Raw genomic sequence first — 8,237 nt, 5'->3', positions numbered from 1 at the left:
ACACAAAGGAATTTAATGAAATGACATATGAGCAAGAGCCTATGGTGATGAAAGAAGAAGTTCAAATTGCTCTGAGGGAATTGGCAAAAAACAAGGCTCCAGGAGTTGACAGCGTACCAATTGACATATTTCAACAAACAGACACTGGCCTGGATGTGCTTACTAAGTAGTGCCAAGAAATCTGGAGAACAGCCAGCTGGCCCACTGACTGGAAAAGATCAATATTTGTTCCCATTCCAAAGAAAGGTGACCCAACAGATTGTGGAAATTACTGAACAATATCATTGATATCACATGCAAGCAAGATTCTGCTGAAAATTATCCAAAAACGTTTGGAACACAGAGAACTGCCAGATGTGCAGGTTGGATTTAGAAGAGGTCGTGGTACTAGGATATTTTAGCTAATGTCAGATGGATCTTATCAGAAAGCAAAGGAAGAATGTCTATCTGTGCTTCATTGACTATGCAAAGGCTTTTTGACTGTGTGGATCACAACAAGCTGTAGCTGACTCTGAGAAGAATGGGAATCCCAGAACAGTTGATTGTGCTAATGCGAAACTTATACTTGGACCAAGAGGCAGTTGTCACAACAGAGCAAGGAGACACTACATGGTTCAAAATCAAGAAGGGGGTTTGTCAGGGATGTATTCTGTCTCCATACCTTTTCAGTCTGTATGCAGAACAGATCATCCGAGATGCTGGGCTATACAAAGAGGAATGTGGCATCAGGATTGGTAGAAGAATCATCAACAACCTGCGTTATGCAGATGACACAACCCTGCTTGCTGAAACTGAGGAGGACCTAAAGCGCTTGCTGCAGAAGATCAAGGACTACAGCCTCCTATATGGACTGAAGCTCAACGTCAAGAAAACAAAGATTCTAACCACTGGGCCAATTGGCAGCATCAGCATGGATGGTGAAGAGATTGAGATAGTTAACAGTTTTAATTTACTTGGCTCCACAGTCAAGACTCTTGGTAACAGCAGCCAGAAATCAGGAGACTAATTGCATTGGGAAAGTCGGCTGTGAGGGACCTCTCAAGAGTACTGAAGAGCAACGATGTCAGGCTGGAGACTAAGATGCGCCTGATCCGGGCTATAGTCTTTGCAATTATGTGCTGTGCATCAGAGAGTAGGGTTGATAGAAAGAGGATTGATGCCTTTGAGCTGTGGTGCTGGAGACGAGTGTTGAATATAGCATGCACTGCTAGGAGAACAAACAGGTTTGTCCTGGAGAGGGTGAAGCCAGAGTGTTCCCTGGAGTCAAGGATTCTGAAGCTTCGTCTGACATATTTTGGGCATGTTGCAAGGAGGGACTGGTCCTTGGAGAGGGACATCATGTTTGGCAGAGTGGAGGGGCGGCGAAGGAGAGGAAGTCCTTTGATGAGATGGATCGATTCTGTGACTGGAGCGGTGGGAATAAGTGCATTTGAGATGGCTAGGTTGGCACAAGATAGAACAGCATTTAGAGCTCTTGGTCGTTATGAGTCGCAAGTGACTCGATGGCACATAACAACAACAACAACAACAAATCATGCATACTCTTATTAGAGTTCTTTCTTTTCTTAAAAAATATGCTGTGGGCCATTTTAATTTATTTTCTATTTTCAGGGGAAAGCACAAACACCTTCCCCCATTACCACAAATTATTGTAGTTAAGTTCCCACATTTGTGGAAATTGCAGCGGTCAGCACATCCGGAGTGCAATGGATAAGCCTTGCCCTGGGAAAATCATCTTAGTGATCATCATATCTCCCCTGCCAGGTAAGTATGTGTGGGCAACTTTTAAAGTCAATTAATATGGGCTAGCATCATAACTTTCAGAGGTTGCACTAATGCACTTTTTTGGCTTCCAATGTTTCCCCGTTTTCAATAATTCTGGCACACACCTGAAAAAAAATCATCTTTATGCACTTGTGTGAATAATTCTTTGTTTTACTGTTCTAACCTCATCCTGGAGGCATGCTATCCTTGAACCATGTTCCTCAAGTGCACCCTGTTTTTCTTAGCTTCTTCCACTACTTTCACTGTCTGGAAGGAATGTCTGTCCCCCTATCTTTGTTCAAGAAGGGCAAGAGTCATAGGTCAACTCAAAGGCTGCCTTCTACAAAAGCTCTTTTCTAGTGTATCTCTTATTATGCACACATCAGATTTATCACCAGGACTCCTGTTCTGCCCCAGAACTGTTTCCCCTACTGATTTATGATTTAAGACTGTTTAGAGGTACCATCAAGAGCGATAGCACTCGTGTACACCCTTGCAGTCTCCATCAGAATGGTGGTGGTTGTTGTTTACCGTGGAGTCAGAACGACCCATAGTTGTTTTCAGATGCAGTTAATTAATTGCCTGGGAGGAGATTGCCCAGCCTTCTCCCCTGGAGCAGCTGGTGGCCTCGAATCATGTGCCTTCGGGATTGCAGTGCCGCTTCTTGCCACTGGACCACCAGTGTTCCACATAAGTAGTATGTTTAGAACTTGATTGAACTAGAGTCAGGGTTAAGTTTGAGATTAAGAAGTCTGCTCAATATGATGTAGCAACTCTTCCTTTCTTTTATAGACTTGAAATTCCATGCTGCAGGCGAACAGAAGAATCTAATACAGGTTCTAGGTTTTGCTTATTAAGAAAGCAACTGTGCTGTAGTTTAAAAGTAGTTTTTTAGTTGTCAAAAATGTCTGTAGGTTGAAGACTTTGGTTTCAGTGTGCCAAATATTCCTTGGAAAATGCACAGGAGTTAGCGGAACTGAGATGAAGTATGGTCAGAGTCTTCCGACTTTTTTTTTTTGTTTTTAGGCAAGTGGCATAATGGAACTTACTAACGAGTAAAAGTGGTAAATGCTAAAACACAAAGAAAACGGACAATGTTAGTTTGTGACACTGTGTCAGGCTAAAGATTCCTTACTTTTCTCCTGACTACCTAGAGACGCGCGCTTGGTGCTTATACTTTGAGGCGGTGACCCTCACTGGTAGGAAGAGGCCCGAGCATACGCGCGCGCAGACACGGACACAGACACCTGCCCGCGTTGGCCGACACCTGGGTCAATAAGCCGCTGCAAGAACACAGGATGGGGGCGCCCCACCATTCCAGGTCTCTGAGCCCCGCCTCCGCTCTTCGCCGTCCAATCAGCGGGCTACTTAGGCATGTCTCGCTGCCGGCCACGCCCCCAGCCGGCGGGGCGGGGGTCGCCTTTAAGGGCCGACCGCGGCGCCGCGTGCCCCGAGGGGTGCGGGCGGTGGACTACGCGGCTGCTCTCCGGGGTCTCTGAGCTGCTCGAGCGCCTCGACTGTGTCCTCGCGCCCGTCTCTGCGCTCTGCGCCGCCCGCCCGCCCGCCGTGGGCTCCAGCGTGCTCACCTCGGCCTCTCTAGCCCGCCCGCTCACCGGTCCCGCGGCTCCTCCGGGCGCCCGTCGGGAACTCGTGCCTCTCGCGTTCCCCCAGCTCCTCGGGGGCCACCTTGGACCATGGTGCCCACCCAGGAGGAGTCTGCCGCGCTGGGGACCAACGAGGCTCCGCCACCGTACCATGAGCCTGCGGAGACAGCTCCATTGCCCGGCCCAGGACCCTCGGACGGCCTGGAGGCGGCTGCCGAGAAGGTGGAGCTGGAGCTGGCGGCGCCCCCCGAGCCCCCTGAACCCCCCGAGGGCGGCTGGGGCTGGCTGGTGATGCTGGCAGCCATGTGGTGTAATGGGTCGGTGTTTGGCATCCAGAACGCCTGCGGGGTGCTCTTCGTGTCCATGCTGAAGACCTTTGGGTCGGACGACCAGGAGAAGATGGTCTTCAAGACAGGTGAGGCACAGTGCCAGTCCGAGGGGCGGTGCGGTCCCCGAGCGCATCCCGCGTGCGGCGGGCGGTGCGCGGGAGTCTGTGCGGTTGGGAACCGAGCCTGCAGCTCCCCTGGCTTCGGGGTGGCGGCGTGCGCCTGGCCCTCGCGGCGCTCGCCTTTGTATTGAATCCAAAGGCAGGGACCGTGTGTTTGGAAACAGTTGGCAGAACTTACTTGCCCAGCTCTTCCTCCTTTCCTCTCTGTAGGGCAGGAGCTAAGAGCACACGCTAGTCTTCCCTCTTCATTTTTAAAAACAAACAACCCTCCAAACCTCCAGCAACATCGCCTTGTCATTTTTACAGTTTAGTGACTGTGAAGGTTGAGTTGTTATTCATTTCCCTCCGGGATTGCAGAAGGGTGTATGTCGTAATGAAAGAAATTTATCCCAAGGTCACCAGGAGTTCCTAAGGGAGCCATTGAGAGCCAGGGTTTCGTGTGTGTGTGTGTGTGTGTGTGTGTGTGTGTGTGTGTGTGTGTGTGCGCGCGCGCGCGCGCAATCTGTGCTAAATATAGAAAGCAGCGCTATCTTGGACTGCGAAGAGGAAGGTGGGGGGAGTTACCCCTTCCTGTTGTGTTTTTGACATCTTAATCTTATAGTGAACTAGGTGAAAAAATGCAGACTCAGCTCTTTACCCCCCTCCCCCCAAAAGAACGTTGTGTTATTACCTCATGAGGTAGAAAAACAAGTCTACAACCTTCTGTGAAACACTTACAGGTACTATTACTTCACTTGTTCCTATGAGGCAGGTATTGAATTTAGGTGACAGCGCTGAGATCAGGTGCCATGGTAGGCAACAGAGTGGAGATACAAACACACATCTGGCATCAGTGGTTAAGTAATCTCCACTATTAAATCAGACTTCCTCTGCCATTTTTGAGAACTTTATATAATTGCTATTTTCAACATTAGTTTTTCTGTGTTGTGGTTTTTAAAAAAAATATATATTTCTTAAGTTTTTAGCTGTGTATACAAGGGTCGCTATGAGTCGGAAATGACTCGATGGCACATAACAACAACAACAATACAAGGATTGCCATAACAGCAAATTCTAAGAGAATGCATTTCTAAGTGTTTAAGCTCTGGTGGTGTAATACATAGAAAGTTGAGCTGCTAACCCAAAAGACCTCAGCTCTCCTGGTTTAAATCCACTAGCTTCTCCTCAGGAGAAAAATGGCCTTCTGTGCAATTCAAAGCTTTGGAAACCCACTGGAAGGCCAGCAATAAGTCTCCTTACCCACATTATTGAGTGGTAGTTGAGAACCCTTATAGGAATGGTTTTATACCATATGTTTGGGAGAAAGATAGGCAGTCTCCTGTGTTACTTATATCCTCCGAAATTCTGCTAGAAAGTCAGATTACATTGATTCTATTGGAGGGCACTAACAACAACATATATCATTTGTTTCTATGTATCATTTTTGCTGCTTGCTTTTTGTGGAGTCAACATTATATTTGAGATCTATCCCTGTAAACAAGTAGCTCAAACTCTTTTCAGTTTAACTCTTATATGGTGTTCCATTGTATGAATATATGATCATTTCTTCATGTAAGTATATTAGACTTAATTTGTATGCTCTCCTTTTAGATTCAGATTGCTTCCTAATATGTTACAAACAGTGCTGCAATGAATATTCTTTTCTGTTTGTGTGTTTTATTTTTTATTCCTTCTTGTATACCATCAAGTTGCATCTGACAGGCACAGGAGTAGATTGTGCCTCCTTTCAAGCAGAGCATCTGGTGGATTCAAACTGTACACCTTCAGGATTGCAGCACAGCTTCTTGTCACTGTGCCACCAGAGCTCACATGCAATATTCTTGTACATTGTCTCCTTGTGAATGAGGCACAATGTTTAGCCTGTAATTTCTGCTTCATATAACAGCTTCACTATTGAAGCTTCTGTGGTATGGAGATCCAAAAGGCCAGGCACAGAAGTGTGAAAAACATTATTTTGCCCTTACTCTTTAGGAAGGCAGCCACTGCTGAGTTTGGCAAGATAAATATGAATATGCAATAGTAAACAAAAGTAATTTTGTGTCTTTTGTGGGTAAGTATTGGGTAACTGGAAAGGAAAAAGTCAAGAGGATGCAGAAGTGATAGAGTGAACATTGTAAGACTGCTTCTTGCATCATTTAGTTTATTCTTTTCCTGGGAATATCCAAAGTGATTAAGGCTTGTAATATAGTCCAAAGCAATAGTCATGTAATCATAGTTTTGGCAAACTTGATTGAGTATAGTTCCATTAGTGTCTATGGCATTTGGTGTTGCTGCTCAGCTGTTTGGTTTTTTCCTTCCCCTCACTCCATATCTCCTTAAAACAAACACATACATATGTATACACACCCATTCATATATATATATATATTCAGAGTCACATAATTGTTTTGTTGTGTTGAAAATATACACAAACAGAACATACACCATTCTCTGTATATACAGCTTATTGACATTGATGACATTTTTCAGGTTGCTCACCTTATTTTTCTTGATTGTTCCTCCTCCATGAACATATACCATCTGCATCTTTTTAGTTGCTGTGATCAATTTGATCCTATGTAGATAGATTTTAGAAGAGTACAGTGTCTGAAACCTCCTCCCTCCCTCCGTCCCTCCCTCCCTCCCTCCCTGCTGTTGACCTGGTTCTGACTCATAGTGACCTGATGCTCCATCAGGTTTCCAAGGCTGTAAATTGTGGAGGGAGGAGATTGCCTATCTTTCTTCCTTGGAGCAGTTGAGTGGATTTGAATCACCTTTGGTTAGTGCTGCATGTTACGGATAATGCCACTAAATTCAGGGGTTATTTTTTTGTTTAAGGTTAGGAAACTGTTTCAGGCAGCCCTCCTTGTATCCCTTTCTCTCTCCCTTTTTTCCTGGAAGAGGGGATCATAATTTTTCCAGGGTTCAGAGTCTTGCAGGGACAGAGGCTCTACCCACTACCCAATGTCTCTATCTGCTTCAGTATCCCACATCTCAGTAGTTGGAAGCTGAAGGTATGGAGAGGGAAAGGAGCCTGGTTTGCCTCCTGAACACTCTGAAACTTTGGATTTTCAGTTTTGATCTTTCTTCAACTACTTGGATAAGTTTTGACAGCATTCAGTTTCTGTATATGTGAGTGTGTGTTATACAGACAGTTATACAGGCATGTCTCAAATATGTGGTGATCTATGTGCTTATCTGCATGGCTGCCACATACAGCAATGCTCTTGTGTAAGAGTGCCCTCCTCAGGGGTGGGTGTTGTCTGAAAACCCAGTCTGGGAGCTGGGTGACTTTATTCTGGTCCTCCAAAGGAGGCCTGTGCTCTTTCAATAGGCCTGATAACAAAGCTGTAACAATGGGCTTAAGTATATCAGAGATGATGAAGAGGGCACAGGAGAGGGTAGGGTAAAGATTTGCTGTTGATAGGGTTGCTCTGGGCCATAGTCAACTCAGTGGTACCTAACAACAACACAAAGCACAGCAACTAAATTGAACAGTAACCCTAGGTAATACTTTTACAATGGATACATTTTTAATGGCTGAGGAAGAAAATACATTTAATCCCAGATTTGAAAAAAAATGATGACAAATCTGGTCTTTAAGTCAGTCATACTGAGAATTATGAATACACACACACACATATACAAATTTGTGCAAGTATTTCCATTAAGTCCATCATATCTATAGACAATCGAATAATTGAGGAGAATACATGCTTTGATGTTTGTGCAGGCTTCTTAGTTTTTCCCTGCTACTGTCATCATCCACCACCATATATATATGCAAATTTTAAATACTAATAAAAAAAAATCTGAAATTTCTCTAAGGCTTTTGTTTTTCTACATTTCTCTTACCTTATTCATTACTGATAATCCTGACATTAGAGAAAAAGTAATTCTATATCTGCATTTTCATTAGCTTCTTCAGAGTGATTAGTCCAAAGATAACTCAGGTATGTGCTATAGAATGGGAGTCTACATTTCAGAATTATAGTTCACCTTTCTGGAGTGCTTCCGTATGTGCCAGGCCCAATGCTATGTGGTTTACATGCATCCCTTCTGATAGACCTTTCAGATGTGGAAATTTAGGTTTATAGAATTTGAGCAAGCAGCAGGGCTAGGATTTACCTTCTGGTTAGCTCCGACTGCAATTTGATCGTATTGCAATGGCTTATAACATTTGCCAATCTGATGTCCTTTATGTTGTTGATTAATTCAAGCCTAAGGGGTCAAGTGAATGATATGAGGGCTGCAGAAGATGTCTGAAAGGCTAGTGTTCTTGTTTTTGATCTGTCTTTACTGTCAGTAAACAGTTTTTACTTTTTAAAATGTCTCACTGAAAGCCTGTTTTTGAAGTGTAGAGAGACTACATAGAGATGTGATGAAATAGCTTCATATAGTTCTTTTTTTTCTATAATTATATTTTATTAATTTTCATAAAC

At 44.3% G+C, this 8,237-nt stretch overlaps 1 protein-coding gene across 1 annotated transcript in view; it reads left to right on the top strand.

Annotated features, from left to right (window-relative positions):
* Positions 1-3,307: 3,307 nt before the first annotated feature.
* Positions 3,308-8,237, top strand: part of SLC16A10 (solute carrier family 16 (aromatic amino acid transporter), member 10) — a 169,409-nt gene continuing 164,479 nt past the window's right edge. The window contains exon 1 of the mRNA XM_006879037.1: positions 3,308-3,783. Coding sequence (XP_006879099.1) covers positions 3,459-3,783 — 325 coding nt within the window. The 5' untranslated portion in view covers positions 3,308-3,458. The remainder of the gene's footprint in view (positions 3,784-8,237) is intronic.

Source organism: Elephantulus edwardii, unplaced genomic scaffold, assembly GCF_000299155.1.
Source record: "Elephantulus edwardii isolate Elephantulus edwardi_28Jun2011 unplaced genomic scaffold, EleEdw1.0 scaffold00002, whole genome shotgun sequence".
NCBI lineage: Eukaryota > Metazoa > Chordata > Mammalia > Macroscelidea > Macroscelididae > Elephantulus > Elephantulus edwardii.
This window is presented reverse-complemented; position numbering and strand designations above follow the sequence as displayed.